Source organism: Gambusia affinis, linkage group LG06 (assembly GCF_019740435.1).
Source record: "Gambusia affinis linkage group LG06, SWU_Gaff_1.0, whole genome shotgun sequence".
Classification (NCBI taxonomy): domain Eukaryota; kingdom Metazoa; phylum Chordata; class Actinopteri; order Cyprinodontiformes; family Poeciliidae; genus Gambusia; species Gambusia affinis.
In genome coordinates, this window is record NC_057873.1 from 3057662 (window position 1) to 3073139 (window position 15478).

Consider the following 15478-nt stretch of genomic DNA (forward strand, 5'->3'; position numbering starts at 1 on the left):
TGCCACCTGCCGGATACATTTATCTCCGCAATTTTGACTTAAATTAAAGATCTAATGACAGGACCAAAACTGACATAATTAAAAGTAAAAGAAGAAATGTATATATATTTTGTTTTTTCCATCTTCGTTTTCAGCAGCTGAAATGAAAAATAAATTCCTGACGAATGTGTTTTTCTTCAGTTTCTTAATGTTTTCGTCGAACTATATACATATTTAGTTTTTCCTTTTCCTCATATATGCATTTTCAACATGAGAAATTTACATATTGTTTTTCCCATTGTTGTCAAGAAATGTAGATTTTGTTTTTCCTTTTCCTCATACATGCATTTTTGTCAAGAAATTTATTTTGCATTTCCTTTTTTCTTATTTGTGGTTTTTCATCAAAAATTTTATGTTTTGCATTTTTGTCAAAAAATGTGCATATATTGTATTTTCTTTTCCTTATATTCGTTTTTGTCAAGAAATGTATATACTCTGAGTAAATTTCAGAGAAATTTGACAATTCCAGATATTTGTGATTTTTCAAAAACCAAAATTTTATGATTTTGGTGTCATTAAACCTTGTTTCCGGCTGCCAGGTGAAAGAAAGAAAACACCAGCTCCACTGCAGTGCATGAGTAACCAAAAGGTATTTTATTGGTGATTATATCTGGGGCTGACAGGCCGATGTGAACAGGACGGTAAAGACACACACAGACAGGCAGAGCTCATCCAAACCATGTTCTGTTTTCAGACCAATTCTTAACATCTGTGCCGTGATGTTTAAAAGTAGATCTACAAATATGATTGTTTCATGTGAGGTCATGGTGGCATCGGTGAACTTTGACCTGTGGTGTCAGTCAGTTTTCTTCTGCAAAGTTTCTCCAAATGTTGCTTCCTTTGCCTCCGACTTGTGGCCGTCATGTTCGGCATGCATGTAAATGTTTGCATTGATCTGATATTCACACTTGATCCAGATGCATGGAAACAAAAAAGACAAAATTGTTCTCAAGACAATCTGGGATAAATAGAAATAAAGAAGGTTTTAAAGTCATTTTTTATCACTGGGCTTTGCAGGATTTGGGAAAACAATAAAGCGATTTGTTAAAACTGCAAAGAAGTTTTTGTTTTGTATTTAAAAAATTATTAGAATATTTGAGACCTTGAGGAAATAAAAACATGTTCCTTATGTTGCTAAACTAAAGCAAAACCACATGATGAAACTCTGAACCTGCAGGACTGACCCGCTTCTTTAGGCTCCGTTCGCACCAGAACCAAACTACACAAAAACCACTAATACTCTCTAAAAAGCATTTTAGGAGATAACGCCCCCGCCTGGCTGGAATTGGTACAACTAGCAGAATTTATCGCAACACTTTTACATAAAGTGTTGCAATAAATACAAGAGTTATCGCAAAATAAAATTAATAAATAATGTCACTAACCAAATTTTTAAGTAATAATTGTATGAATTTTACGCAAACCTTCAAAATTAGCCTTGTTTTTATCTGCTGGTTTGGAACGAGTCAATCAAGATATGCAAAGTGAAACTGTCAGATGTTGATGTTACGGTTTTTCCAGTAGTTTAGTTTGTTTGACAGTGCAGTGTGAAAGAGAACCGCAGCAGCTGAAAACGTGACAAATGTTGGGATTTGTTTGGGAACACTGGTGCAAAACTGAGCCAAATCTACCAGACTATCAGATGTTAAAACCTCCTTTGAGTGTAACAGGGGGGTTTTGAATAAGAAATCCTAATGCTAGATTTTAAATCAATGCTCTTAAGTTTTGAAATAAACGGCCGCGGTTCATTTTAAACTTTCTTGGAGTTCCAGGAAACATCGTCTCTGTTTTGATGTGGTGTGAAGGGGGGTGAATGTTCAGGTCACTTTCTCTGCAGGAACTTCCTTACCTGGAGCAGAAAAGATGATAAATACAAAATAAAAAGAAATTAAAATCACATGGTAATAAATAAATGTTTTCTGTGGTGCAATGACAGTAGACGTTTACAATTCCACCAACTTCTATGGCTTTTTGTACGAGTTTCCATGGGATAAACCAAAATTCAGATGGACTGTAAAGACGAGTGAGTCTCATAAAGAAACCATGCAGATGGTTTTATCGCGACTTGACATCATTTATATTCAGTTTGTGATCGGGGAGAAGTTTGGGACTCAGAGGATTTCTGATGAGGGTCTTCACAAAGACTTAAATAAACAAAAACAAAAAAAAGAAATGTTATACGAGCGATTTGTGTCATGGAACATTCCTGGAAGACTGAGGGGACAAACATCCTCACACCAACAAAACCTGAGAGCTGTGGAGACCCTGGGAAAGAGCAGCGGCGCACACATTCAGACATCAACAAGACTGTTCAGTATGAACGACAGATATGTGGGAAATGAATCAGAGATCGAACCCAACAAGGTTTGATGGAAGAGAACTAAAGAGCAGAAGAGAACCGGTTTGTGCCCAGGAGAACCCGTCCATTAAAATCAACAGATTCTGCACTTATAAAGAAACTTGAGATTTATGAAAACCTTGAAAACAAGTTGATCAAAATGACATTCAAGTAGACTTTTTGGATACAAAAATAGAAGATGTAGCCTGTACAGTTCCTCAAAATCGGTAATCTTTATGTAATGAGTAGGTAAATTATGATTTAATGAACGAGGCTCCTGGGATTCGAACGTTAAGGCTATTTTACAATTAGTTCAAAGATTAGCCAACGCTGAAGGGTCAGAAATCCCAACTGCAACAACGAGAGTTTCCGCAAGAAACAGAAGTCACAGGCTGGGCAGTTTATTGTTAGACATTATGATCCATGGTGACAACTGTCAGACTGAAGGAAAACTTTAAAAGTTTTAAAACCATGTACTTAATACTGATTAAAAAAATAAAGTACAAGTAACACTGCCAGTCTGTTTTCCCTGAAAACATTTTTCCCATGTGATAACTGAAATAATCTGATAGCGGAACCAGAACTTTATTTTTTTTAAACAATAATAAGGAATTATTAGATCATATGTATTTATCTTTCTCTTCTGCTCTTTTCTTGAATCATGAAACATTAGAAACTGAGAACAGTTCTGGTGCTGCTTCATGCATGGAAACATTTTGATGGCGTCACAACAAAACCAGGAGTAAGGAAACAAAACAAAACGAAACGATTCCACCTTCTGGGACCATTTCCTTCTCTCTTGATTTCTGAGGATTGATAAGAGATAGTGGGCCATGTCTCCACTTACAGACAGACAGACAGACAGACAGATAATTACAGTAAATAGGACAGTCAGAGTTACATACAGGTACACTGCAAAATAATTAAATCTTACCAAGTATTTTTGGTCTAGTTTCTAATACGGATGCCTGAATACAATTGAAATACAGCAAAACTAACTGACAAGTAACTTTTCATCAAGATGTAGCAGCTTGTTTTATAATAAGCTACCAGTGGAACTAGAACATTTGAATCAATATTAAGGAATTATTGAATTTCAAAGAAGCCGCTGCATCATGATGAAAAGTTAAATTAGTTTTGTCTCTATTTCAAGTCCACTGAGATATTAGCATTAGAAACTAGACCAAAAAACTTGGTAAGATCTTGTGTTTTTGCAGTGTACAGCTCATCTCAGAAAACAAACCGACATGGAACAGCATGAGCTACGTTTTACCGCGCTACCAGCAATCAGTAACAGCCTTTGAATTAAAGTGATGCTTGTGTTTCTCCTACTTTGTTTTTGTTAAAAAAACGTCATCCATTTGCAGTTCTCTCAAACGGCCACCAGGAGGCGACAGAAAAACATCAAATCCGTCCTGTGGGTGAGCCGGGTCAGTCTGTTGCTCTCCATCCAAGCCCAGCTGCTGGAGCGAAGAAGAGGGGCCTCCACCGTCGGTCTGTGGCCCCGTCTCCTGTCCATCCAGAGTTCGTAGGTTTTAATCCCAAAACGTCTGTCGCCAAGCTCATTTCTTCTTCTTCTCTGAGCGTTTTCCGTCCGACTTTCCTGCCCGATCTGACTTCTCTGAGCGTTCCCCTCGCTCCCTCTCCTTTTCCTTCTCTTTCTCCTTCTCCCGTTCCTTCTCTTTGTCCGCGCGCTCTATCCGGTCTCCACGGTCGGAGCGCTCGCCGCCGCGGTCTGACCGGTTGTCCACCTTGCTGCCGTCTCGTCGCGTCCCTTCGTCGGTGGATGAGGTAGTTGGTTGGGGCTGGCCCCATTTGGCGATCTCCTCGTGCTCTGAAATGCTGGCGGTGATGTTGTTCACCCACGCTTTGAGGTCCTCCTGTGAGGACACGGACGAACAAAGTCAGCCGTTTGGATCGAGACACAACAAAAACCAACACTAAGGAAATCTCACCTCGTCTTTTGCATGAAACAGAAATTCACTGCCATCCTTCGTTCTGCAACAGGATAAAAGAAGGTTAAATGTTCCAGTGATGTAGATCCAAACTACAGACTGATAGCTGGTAAGGTTACAAGTTTCTTATTTAAGACACAATAAAAAAAAATAGAAGACAAAGTTTAGTTTGAATATTTTCAGAATTCAAGCAGCGACCCGACACGTTGTTTGGTGTCACAACTTCATACTAAATCTCCAGAGTTCCCAGTTCTTTCAGCCGTTTCTAAATTACAAATACAAAATCCTGAAACTACTGGATGGATGGATGGATGGATGGATGGTTGGATGGATGGTTGGATGAGGAACAATGGATGATGTCACTCAGCAGCTCTCAATGCTAACATGTCATGCTGAAACATTTATTGTTTTCCCCTCCAGGGGTCTTTTTTGGGCTCTAGTGTCCCTTATATGACAGTAGACTGACAGGAAAGGGGGAAGGAGCGGCAAATGTCAGTTGGGTCCGGGAATCGAACCCACGACGGCCGCATCGAGGACTCAAGGCCTCCAAATGTGGGTCGCGCTATCCCCTACGCCACCACAGCACGCCCCAACATGCTATCATGCCAGCTGAAACCAAACATGGCGGCCGGCCCTCACTTGAGCGTGAAGACGTTCTTCTTCTTCTTGTATCCATTGGTGACGTCGCAGTGGCAGTGGGACAGGCTGAGCAGCGGCTCGTTGTTGTAGGGCGTCGTCGTGTTCTTGGCGTCCTTGTAGAAGCCCAGCTCCCCTTTGTTCAGCACGCAGTACAGGTTGACCCATGACCTGCTGTGGTGCGGGGAGACAGGGAGAGGTAGCAGGAGGAAGAGGAGGAGGGGGAGGGAGGAGAAGTGACGGCATAAGGGGAGGGGGGGTGTTGGGGCAGGTAGGAAGGGGAGAATGGGAGGAGTCAGGAAGAGCTGCAGAGACTCTGTTGCTAGGCTAACACCTGACTCACCTGACCAGAGCAGACAGGTAGGTAGGCAGGATGGACCAGCCCCAAGAAGGGAGGAGGATTTACACTGCTGAACAAACACAAATGAACGGACGCACACACGGATGACCTGGGAGGGGGGGTGGAGCGGTGGAGTGGGAGGGGAGGGGCGGAGCTACGTACGGCTCGGTGATCCAGCGTGCGGCGCCTGACTATGACTTACCTTGGAGGAGAACGGAGGGAGAGCCGGAAGCACAGCGGGGAGAAACACAGAAACAGAAGAAGAAGAGTTTGGTTAAATGCAATTTTTTTTCAACTAGGTTACATCTGTTGAACCAAGAGGTGTCCAAAATGAGGCCCGGGGGCCATTTCTGGCTCTTGGACTGACATTTTTGTGGCCGTTTAAGAGTAAAACAGATTTGACCCGTCCATCACAAATGATTGATAAAAATGAAGAATTTATATTTTTAATTAGGGTACAATTTTTATCAACATAATGTTTTTACAGTGAAAAATGTTGAGTTCAACAAAAAGTGTGGCTGGACAATAAATCAATAACAATATAAGTTACGACAGAAAAATGATCAATATCAATGGATATTCAATAATGTCAATGAACACTGATCCAGAAACGGACGGTATTCTGGGAGATGTAGGCATAATAAAGACGTTAGCTGCTAAACCTAGCCAGCTAAGTTAGGTTGGTGGTCAGCTAACTCTCTCACTCTATGGTTGCCTAGCAACAACCTGCTGGGTAAGCAGCAGTTTGAAGTTCCACCCAGCTTTGGTTACCTAGCAACAATCTGCTAACTTGAGCAGCAGCAGTTTGAGGTTTTGCCTCATAACTGCTTAAAAATCAAAAACATTCGACGTGAAGTGGAAACTGGAAAGGTCACACTGCCAGTTTGGCAATATTTCAGATATTTACAACAAAAAACTAATCAATAATTGTTGATTGACTGATATAAAATGTTTATATTGTGATAGGTTTTTCAGCCATACCATCCAGCCCTAACAGCTTTTATTTAATTTATTAAAGCTTTTTGGAAGAAAGTGCCCTAAATCCTGTTCTTATAACTGGCTGCATTTCCATTACAAATATTCACAAAACTTTGTTAATAACATTGAAAAAAAAAACTATTTCACTTTTACAGCGTTTCCATTAAACAAGAAATTAAATTATGAACACACCTGAAAAAGTTTCTTTATGCGATAAGTCATTAAAAAACATAATCCTAAAACAACTTCTTGTTGGGTTCTTCATAGTTTCTGTCAGCGGTAACATCCGATTTTGATGACTTGACTTATGTGATGCAAAAAAAGTTTTTCTTTTAAGCAAATTTACTTTCAAAATGTCAAATTCCGCCATTATATGATCAATGGAAACGCAGCTGTTTAATTCAGTTCAAAGGAATTTGGAAATTAATTCAATTTATTTGGTGGGGACAATAAACCTTAACTAACATTTTGTAAATGTGCCAGAATTAGCTAAAAGGCTATTTTTAAAAACAATAAATAAATTTATTTTTAACTCAAATTATTTTAAATGGTAGATTTATTTTTTTATTTTCGCTGCCATTTCCTGAAAAAAAACAAACAAACAAACTGTATTTGGTTGATTTTATTTATTTTTTTTTGACCTGTCAGTTCTTTTGGCTCAACAATTTTGGCCAATGTGACAAAAAGTTTGGACACCCCTGTGTTAAAGCGACCACATGCATGAAGCAAATCAACTGAGAGGAAGCATAGAGACTGTGCAAAAATCTTAGACCTATTAGATATTTGATTGATCCACCAATGAGAAGCTTGATTTTCCATAAATAATTTACAGAGGTGATCTCAGCTTCCGTCAGCTGGGAGAAAATAAAGGAGGGAGAATCTTCATTGTCAAAAAATGGAAGCTATTTCATAAAGTCTGATGCTATTTCATGTGAAAACTAACCAATTTAACCTTTATCTCAAATGAAGGAAACATTTATAAGGTGATGGCGTTAAATTTAGAAAATTAATGCTGCATTAAAATAATAAACGAGTTTTAAGGTCTTAAACGTCTGCACAGTACTTGGAGGTAATAAAATGGAGCTTTATATTCTGATAAAACATCTGCAAACGAGCAAAAAGCTAAGGTGCATATGAGAAACTGTTTGTAATTAATGAAAAATTTGGTGAGCAATAAAAGATTATGCCAAAATGGAAACAATGTGGAAAAATAAAGCACACCCTTGCAGGTTTTATAGTATTTAAAAAGGAGCTTCTGCCTCACAGAGCGCAATTCTTCCCATCAGCTCCTCCAGACTAGTCAGCAGCAATTAGCAAACACCTGGTGGAACTACGCGCCTGCTGAACTCATTATATGACCTGAGAGCGGCTGTAAACGGCATAATAAGGAGCATTGTGTTGATAATGTGCTGAAGGCAGATTGTCAGATGGATTAGGAACTTCTTAAAGAGACAGAGACCCAATTCCACAGCAACTCTCTGTTTTATAGCAATTAAAGGTAAGATAATAGTTTGATTTTGACATAAAATGGCACTATGTGCCTAGAAAACACATAATACCGTCCCTTTAAGTCTTTTTCCTACAGTGGCTGACAGGTGTAAACGCTTCACAAACACTTAAATGAGGTAAACTCCAAATAAACAAATACGCTGCAAACAGTGAAGAGCAGGTAGAAGTAAAAGAGGAAATGCTGCAAAAACAGCAGCAAGAATGAAACTGAAAAGTCCTCCATGCCACTAGGGGGAGCCAACCAACCATCTAATAAGATGGGACCAGACCCTCAATAAAGCTGGAATATATTGTCTTTTACAATATTATAAAACATCAACATTATTTATGTTGGTAACATTACCAATGCCAGACTCCCCCTAGTGGTCTGGAGGACTTCCATTTTGTGGAGTGTTTTATATTTGCTGTGCTTGCAGAATTTTTGTTTGTAGCATTTTTCTGCGCTGTAGTCCACTTCCTGCTTTTGAAGCGGCCTCTGGTCCACTTGGCCTTCACATATGCATTTGAACTGAACCAGATATCACTTCAACCAAACCGAGGCTGAACCAAACTTTCTAGGCTTATTAAACAATGACAGTGTGTGACTGGTTATGTGGTTTTGTACAATAAAAGCTTGTAAAACCTGAGAGATAAAGAAGGGTGTACATTCTTTTTCCCATCAGAGAACTAAACAACAATGAATTCAATCTAAAAGCACCACATTCAGCAGGTTTCATCAGAATATTACTACGCACAGAACCACAGAGTGACGGTTTGTAGAGTCGCGACGTAACGGTGACGGGTTGAATCCCAATGATTCAACACTGGATTCAAGCCATTCACAGTTGTGCTTTACCTTTCCATGTACATAACAGGGCATGTACATATGGCCGCATTCATCCACTGTCGTGAGTGGGCGCATGAGGGGCGTCATCCGTTGCTGGAACTGGATGAGCTTTTGGCTGTGGGTGATCGGACCGGCCACCAGAGGGCGGTGGAGAGCGGGTCAGAGTGGGGGCTCGTCTGGTGAATGTGTGTGGGTTTGCGAGCGGATCGGTCCGCTCTCGCTGCACTCTTCATCCAGCCAGTTAGTCAGCGAGTGAAGCAGCTGCGTCGGCTGCGTGGCGTTCAGGTTAAGCATCATGCGTGGAGTTTCATCATGCTGTGGGGAACTTTTTTATTTCATGTAACTGTTGTCCTCACATTCTGAATGCAACAAATCAGATATTTAGATACACAGCACCCTTAGATGTTACCACACCCCTGGTAAAATGCAGCTTTCTATTCATACAGTAGAAAATAAAACTCAATGTTAAGTAATAATATTTTTTTTTACTTTTCTTTTTTCACAAAAACTTTGCTTTTTGTTCTGGTACGACCCAAAATCTGATGCACAAACATCTGTAAACAACTGCAGTGGATGAATTTTAATACACTTAAATCCAGCAAACATTACATATAATTAATATAGTTTTTTTTCATACAAAGGTTCTCACTGGAACCGTTGTTGTGCGTTTCTGGTACGCCGGTAAACCTGACGCACCATGACATCCGCTAACAGCAGCAATGGACGACAAAGCTGCTTCTCTCGGCTCACTGGGGGTTAATTTTTGCTTCAAATAACGATCTGATTGGACGAAGAGAAATACTATTGTTGTGTTCAAGTTGTGCTAAAAGGAGTTAGACTATCAGAGAATAAACAAGTATTTAGTTAGCCAGCTAGAAAAAACTACAGAAAAAAAATCAGATTTCAACAAAAAAAAAAATACTTGAAAGATCAGATTTCAGAAAAAAATCTGAAAATCAGATTTTATATATAAAAAAAAAAAAAAAAAAAAAAAAAGATTTCAGCAAAAAAGAAAAAAAAAAACATCCAACTCGTGTGAACGTTACGAATACCCGTTAAAAATCACCTTCCAGTCGATCAACGTTTTCTCTCACATTTTTACCAGGGGTAGAGTAAGTGCGGAGGCGCTGTGGCTGCATGACTCTTCTGCTTTAAAATAAAAAAACCTCAAAACCTGCCTGAGCTCCTAAATCTGTGAACTCCATTTTGAAATCTGGCTGTAATGGAGGACGGAAGACCTGAATGCTGAGCAGAACCACAGCTGGACTTTGGTTCGGTTGCAGCTTGTAAGGACCACATGTGAGCCGAGTCATGCATCTTCCTAACACGTCAGATGCAAAAGTCGTAACTCTGCATGCTGAATTTGCGCCCCGTTGCCATCGATTGATCAATTAACACAACAGGGATTATTAAAGCCAGAAGAGATTTTAAATATTCCAACCATTTATAGTTAAAACTCAAAGGAAACTTTTGGGAATTTGGAAATTGGAGTTCGTTAATTTGGATGGTCATGACAGCAGGGAGCATCCTGCGTGTGCTGGCGGCCCGCCGGGCCCTGAAGACCCACCTGTTGGTGCTCTTCTTCATGCTCTCGATGTCCAGCTTGCGGAACAGGAAGCCCTCGTGGTGCGCCGTGTGGGTCGGCGGCTGCGGCGCCGCCTGGCTGCTCTGGGCCGGAGCCGATCGGGAACGCCGCGTCGTTTCTCCCGGCTCTTTGGGGCGCGGCCGCCGTCTGGGTTTGGGTCGGTCCCGGGCTCTGGGCCGGTCCGGACGGGAAGACTTTTCTGGCAGACCGTTGGGCAGGCGGGGAACCTCGCCACGCGCCTGAGAGCGAGAAGGAAGAAGGTTCATTGACTGATAATTAATTGATAAGCGGCCATTTTCTTTAAAACCAGTCGTCTGTCTATAACATATTTATCATAATATTCTGAATTGAACAAAAATATCATCAAATTTTAACATTATTTTGTGTCAGCTGTGCTAAATACTGACTGAATAAACAGAAACCTGTGGTTTTCTCACATTTTTACACTTGGACATATTTATAAAAAATAACAAAAGAGGGAAACTGTTGGATTGCTGAATAAAATAAATGATGAAAAGTGTTTTAACTCACGACTTCAACAGTGTGTTAGAGTCATTCTAGATGTCAAATTTCTACCAAAAATCTCAGATAACCGAGAAAAATCAAGGAAATTTCTGAGGTTGAAAAGTAAAAAACTTCTACAGAACTAGATTAATCTTGAAAATTTTAAACTTTTGAAACTGAAATTATTATTGTTTTTTAAATTTCTGTGATTAATCTAAAAATTTCTGAATTTTTTCAAGAAATTTTTTGACCTTTCAAACTCCAAGTTTTTTCTAGGAATAAGAGCAGCCGTCCCCCACTCAGCTCCTTCAGACTAGCCAGCAGCAATTAGCTGAGCTCATTATAGGAGCTACTAATCAGAGCAACACTGGTAAAAACGTTGTTAAAGGGTCAATAGAGGAGCCATGTTGGGATGACTTCCTGAAGGCGGAGCTTCCAAAAGAGCTTTTAAAGAGACAGAGGCCCAATTTCAAAGCATTAAATTATGAAGTAAAATGTTAGCATTATGATTACAACTGATGTTAACATAGTTACTTAGTTATGATGTAAACTGGCACTATGTGCCTGGAAAACACATAATACCGCAGGAAACAGAAAGAAAACTGTGACAACTTTGACCTTTGAATATAGACTCCAAACCTGTGCTGCTTCTCTTTCTTGAAGCTGCTCTACAATTTCTGCCATGGTGGTTCTCTTCTCTCTGTGGAAACAATCACAATCACATTTATGTTGGTAAATAATATGTTTTTGTTATTTTAGCTCCACTTCAGTGGTTGGTGTAAAGTCTGGCTCTCTGAGGAGTTTTTGATCTCACCCTCCAGTGGAGCGCCGGTCGGATTGCTCCCTCCCCACGTCATTGTCGCTGGACTCCTGCCTCTCCACTCGGTGGCGCTCTCTCTCTCTCCGCCGGCCTTCATGTCCTTCCTGTTCGCTGGACGTCTGCCTCTCCAGCGTCCGCCTGTCGCGCCGCCCCGCCTGCTCCCTCCGGACTTCCTGCGGCAGCTCGTCGCGCCGCGCCTGGATCAGCTGCTCGCTGGACAGCTGCCGCTGGTACGCCTGGACCTGCGGCTCGGCTCGGCCCAGCGGGTCGGTTCTGGACCCGCGGGGCCCCCTGGTGGGCTCGCTGTGCAGCCGCTCCCGGCCCGGCTCCTGGAGCACCACCTCCGCCATCACCGCCACCTCTGCCCGCTCCTCTCTCTCCCTCCCTCGCTCTCTCCCTCGCTCCAGGCGGCTCGCCACGATCAGCGGCGTCACCGCGTCGTCCAAGTGTTTGATCTTCGGTTGCCGTAGATACGGCAACGTCTTCGCCTCCGGCTGCAGGTAGCTCATGGCTTTTGTCGCCTGCTCCTTCGCCGTGCTGGCGCTTTCCCGCATCTGATTAGCCGACACCAACATGGCCGCCGTGGCGACGGAGGCGATGGATGAAGCGGCCGGCTGGACGGCCACCACGCCGCCGTGCCGGTAGCCGGAGCTGTTGACGACGGCGGAGGCGAGCCGACGGGCGGCCGCCGACGGGGACGGCGTGGGCGTGGCGGGCGAGGGCGACGGCGGCGTGGTGGCTTCGTTCTGCTCGTAGATGGTCTGCCTCATGACGGGGGAGACCGGGAGGCGGGGCAGCGTGGCCGGACCCGGCGCCGCGTCCTGAGGGTCCAAGAAGACTTTACGGCCCAGCAGCGGCGTCGGCGGCAGCTTGCTCTGCTCCGCTCTCAGCTTTTCCACCTGGAAAAGGTGAAAAACAAAACAAATAAACTAGTTTAGAAGTAAAATTAAGCTTCATGTTGTTTGTAAAAAACAGAAAACAAAAATAATTTCCTGCTGTGGAATAAATAAATAAAAATAAACAAATATATTAGAGAGAAAAATAGGAAACTCCAGAAGGTTCAAATATAAAGGTTATATTTCACAGAAGCAAGAATAAATGTAGTTTAGAGTCAAAATGAACTAAATTCAGGTTTTATAGTCTGTCGTAAAAAAAAAACTTATTCATTTTTCAGTCATATTTTCAACAAACTTCTTTTATAAATGTTACAGTTTTAAACTAAATATTTAGTCTGAGGGTTGATATTCAGTTGCCATCTTAAATATTTAGTTTGAAACAAAATATTTAGGTTCAAGCTAAATAGTTAGCTTGATGTATTTAGTTAAATGTACAGTTTGTAGATACAAAATATTTAACATATTTAGATCAGAGCTAAGACATTCATTTTGAAGCTGAATATCTTGTTTGCAGGTAAATATTTAAGTAGCAAGGGATAAATTTAGCGTTTTTCAAACTATGTATCTACCTAAATATTTAATAGTCAAACTAAATGCTCAGAGCTAAATAATAAGTTAATATGTAAATTCCCTAGCTGAAAAGCGGTTTCAGTATTTTGCAGCGACTCGTGTTCATGGCGGGTTGTACCGTAGTGAGACGCCGCAGTGAGCTGAATCTCTCCTCCCAGGTGGCGGCGGCTTTCCGGAAAGCTTCGTGTCGGCGTATGAGCTGCTCCACCTCGTCCACGCTGCCGCCCAGCTCCTTGCTGCTGATCAGCGGTTCCTGAGCCGTCAGCCAGGCCTCCGCCACCATCGCCTCCTGGGCGAACTGGTGAACCTCCAACACTGGTGGCAAAACAGAAGCAACAGGCAGAGTTTTTAAGAACAGAAAGTGTGATACCGTCTCCGTTTACGACGGGTGTTTGTGCTCACGTTGCTGGAGGAACTCCCAGTGTTTGTCCCACTTCTCTGAAAGCTCACGCTGCTTCGCGATCACCTTTTCCAGCTTCTCCTTGATCTGAAATTTGAGAGCAAACATCAGAATTAGAAATCTATACAGCTCATTTTTGGAAAATGTTAGCATTTACGTCAAATACACCAGATTAAAACTAATTAGCGGCAGTAATTGGAATTAATAAGCTTCTTACAGAAATTGGGAGTTAATTTTTCAGTCATATTTTCACAATGCTGTGACAGACTGGCAAACAGAAAATGGATGGATGGATTTTCACAATGTTCGTCATTCATTTATAAATGTCACAATTTCTAAATATTTAAGTTAAAAAGCTACATAATTAACCAACCAAATATTTAGGTACAAGCTCATTTTTTAAAGATTTAGCTAGTTCAGAGCTGGTAAAATATTACGCTAGCTCTGAGTTAGCAAAATATACAGCTAGCTCAGAGCTAAATATTTAGCTTGGAGCTAAATAGTTAGCTTGCACACTAAACATTTATAATAATAAATATTTAACTTGTTTACTAAATATTTAGCTCAATATTCAAATATTAAGCTAGCTCAAAGCTAGCTCAATATTTAGCTAGCTCAAAGCTAATGAAATATTAACTACTTCAGTACTAAATATCTAACTAAATAATGCTAATCTATTTAGAAGGAAACACTAAATATTCATGGAGATAAACATTTTGCTTGGTTATTAAGTATTTAGATTTCTAACTCACTATTTAGCTTCAAACTAAATATTTTAATATTTAGGTAGCTTAATATTTAAATATTTTGTTTGGAGCTAAATAGTTAACTTGCATACTAAATATTTATGGAAATAACTAACCAAATTTTAGTTAGCAAACTAAATATTGCTTATTAAATATTTCGCTTACTAGCCAAATATTGAAACTAAATATTTAGCTTGCAAAATAAACATTTTGTTTGGAGCTGAATATTTAGTCTGCAAACTAATAATGGGCTAAAGACTATAATAAATCTATTGTAAAAATGTTGTGGTAGGAAGCCTGAAACGTGACCTTGATCAATTCTGGTGAAAATTGTCCACATCCTGTAGAATATGAGCATCTCCTCTGATGTCGCTGCATCATTTTTCTAACACTGATGTCTGCTTGCGTTATTTTTAATGTAATCTCACCTCCTCAGCTGCAGGGTTTCTAGCAGCCAGCAGCATTTTTCCCATTTCGATGCACTCCAGCGTGCTCTGGCTGCGGGCCTCCACTTCGCTCTTCAGGCTCTGGTGGTAGTTCATCAGCACCTCCACCGACGACACGTCCCTGCAGGAACCACTGAACCATCACATCTGCTCTGCATTTACAGGCCACCATGTTGCTCTAAGCCTTTTGACAAGTGAATATTCGTCAGAACTAAACATTGCATCACAGTTTAAACATAATGTGGGTCAGTTATCAAGTTACAAAAGACAAAAATGGGTGTTTATTTTTCCAAATCCCATTTTCACCATGTCAACTGAATGACATTGATAAAAATGTAGCTTTAAAATAAATATTTAGTTAACAGGCTGAAGATCTAGTTTGCATCTACATATTTATCTTATACACTATTTCACTTGCCAATTACAGGATGCGGACTATCAAAATAAAAGCTGAGTGTAGCAAACATTTAAAGAACACCTGCTGATGAGATGGTACAGTCTGCAGGTTCACTGGTAGACCAAATATTTAGCTTCAAGCTGAATTTTTCATTTGAAGCTAAATATTTAACTTGCTAACTCTTCATTGGCTTTTAAAGCCAAGTCAATCTAAATATTTAACTCAGAGCTAAATGTTTAGCGTTTCTGATTGGCTTTGGATAACTTAGCCGATCAGAAGTTAGCAAGCTAAATATTTACCTCAGAGCTAGTTTGTAGCTTGATTTTGAGCTTGAAGCTAAATATTCAGCATGCCAACCTCTGATTGGCTTTGGATAACTAAACCAATCAGAAGTGCTTAGCATCCTCGCACCAGGAAGCTCCACTCTGAAGGTTCAGGGTAACACGAACCATTTTTATCTGCCTCACCACGATCATTTTCTGGGGCAAATTTC

At 40.8% G+C, this 15478-nt stretch overlaps 1 protein-coding gene across 8 annotated transcripts in view; it reads right to left on the minus strand.

The window, feature by feature from the left end:
• Positions 1-605: 605 nt before the first annotated feature.
• The window catches only part of LOC122832862 (spectrin beta chain, non-erythrocytic 4-like), a 78807-nt gene continuing 63934 nt past the window's right edge, over positions 606-15478 (minus strand). For 4 of the 8 annotated variants that reach the window (XM_044120039.1, XM_044120040.1, XM_044120043.1 and 1 more), the window contains 9 exons: positions 14571-14709; positions 13399-13483; positions 13115-13311; positions 11525-12429; positions 11350-11410; positions 10189-10445; positions 4972-5142; positions 4333-4375; positions 606-4257 (listed from right to left, as the gene is read on the minus strand). In XM_044120039.1, coding sequence (XP_043975974.1) covers positions 3940-4257; positions 4333-4375; positions 4972-5142; positions 10189-10445; positions 11350-11410; positions 11525-12429; positions 13115-13311; positions 13399-13483; positions 14571-14709 — 2176 coding nt within the window. In that variant the 3' untranslated portion in view covers positions 606-3939. Of the gene's footprint in view, positions 4258-4332; positions 4376-4971; positions 5143-5311; positions 5379-5510; positions 10446-11349; positions 11411-11524; positions 12430-13114; positions 13312-13398; positions 13484-14570; positions 14710-15478 lie in introns of those variants that run through there. The other 4 variants (XM_044120042.1, XM_044120041.1, XR_006370883.1 and 1 more) reach the window with 4 other exon arrangements.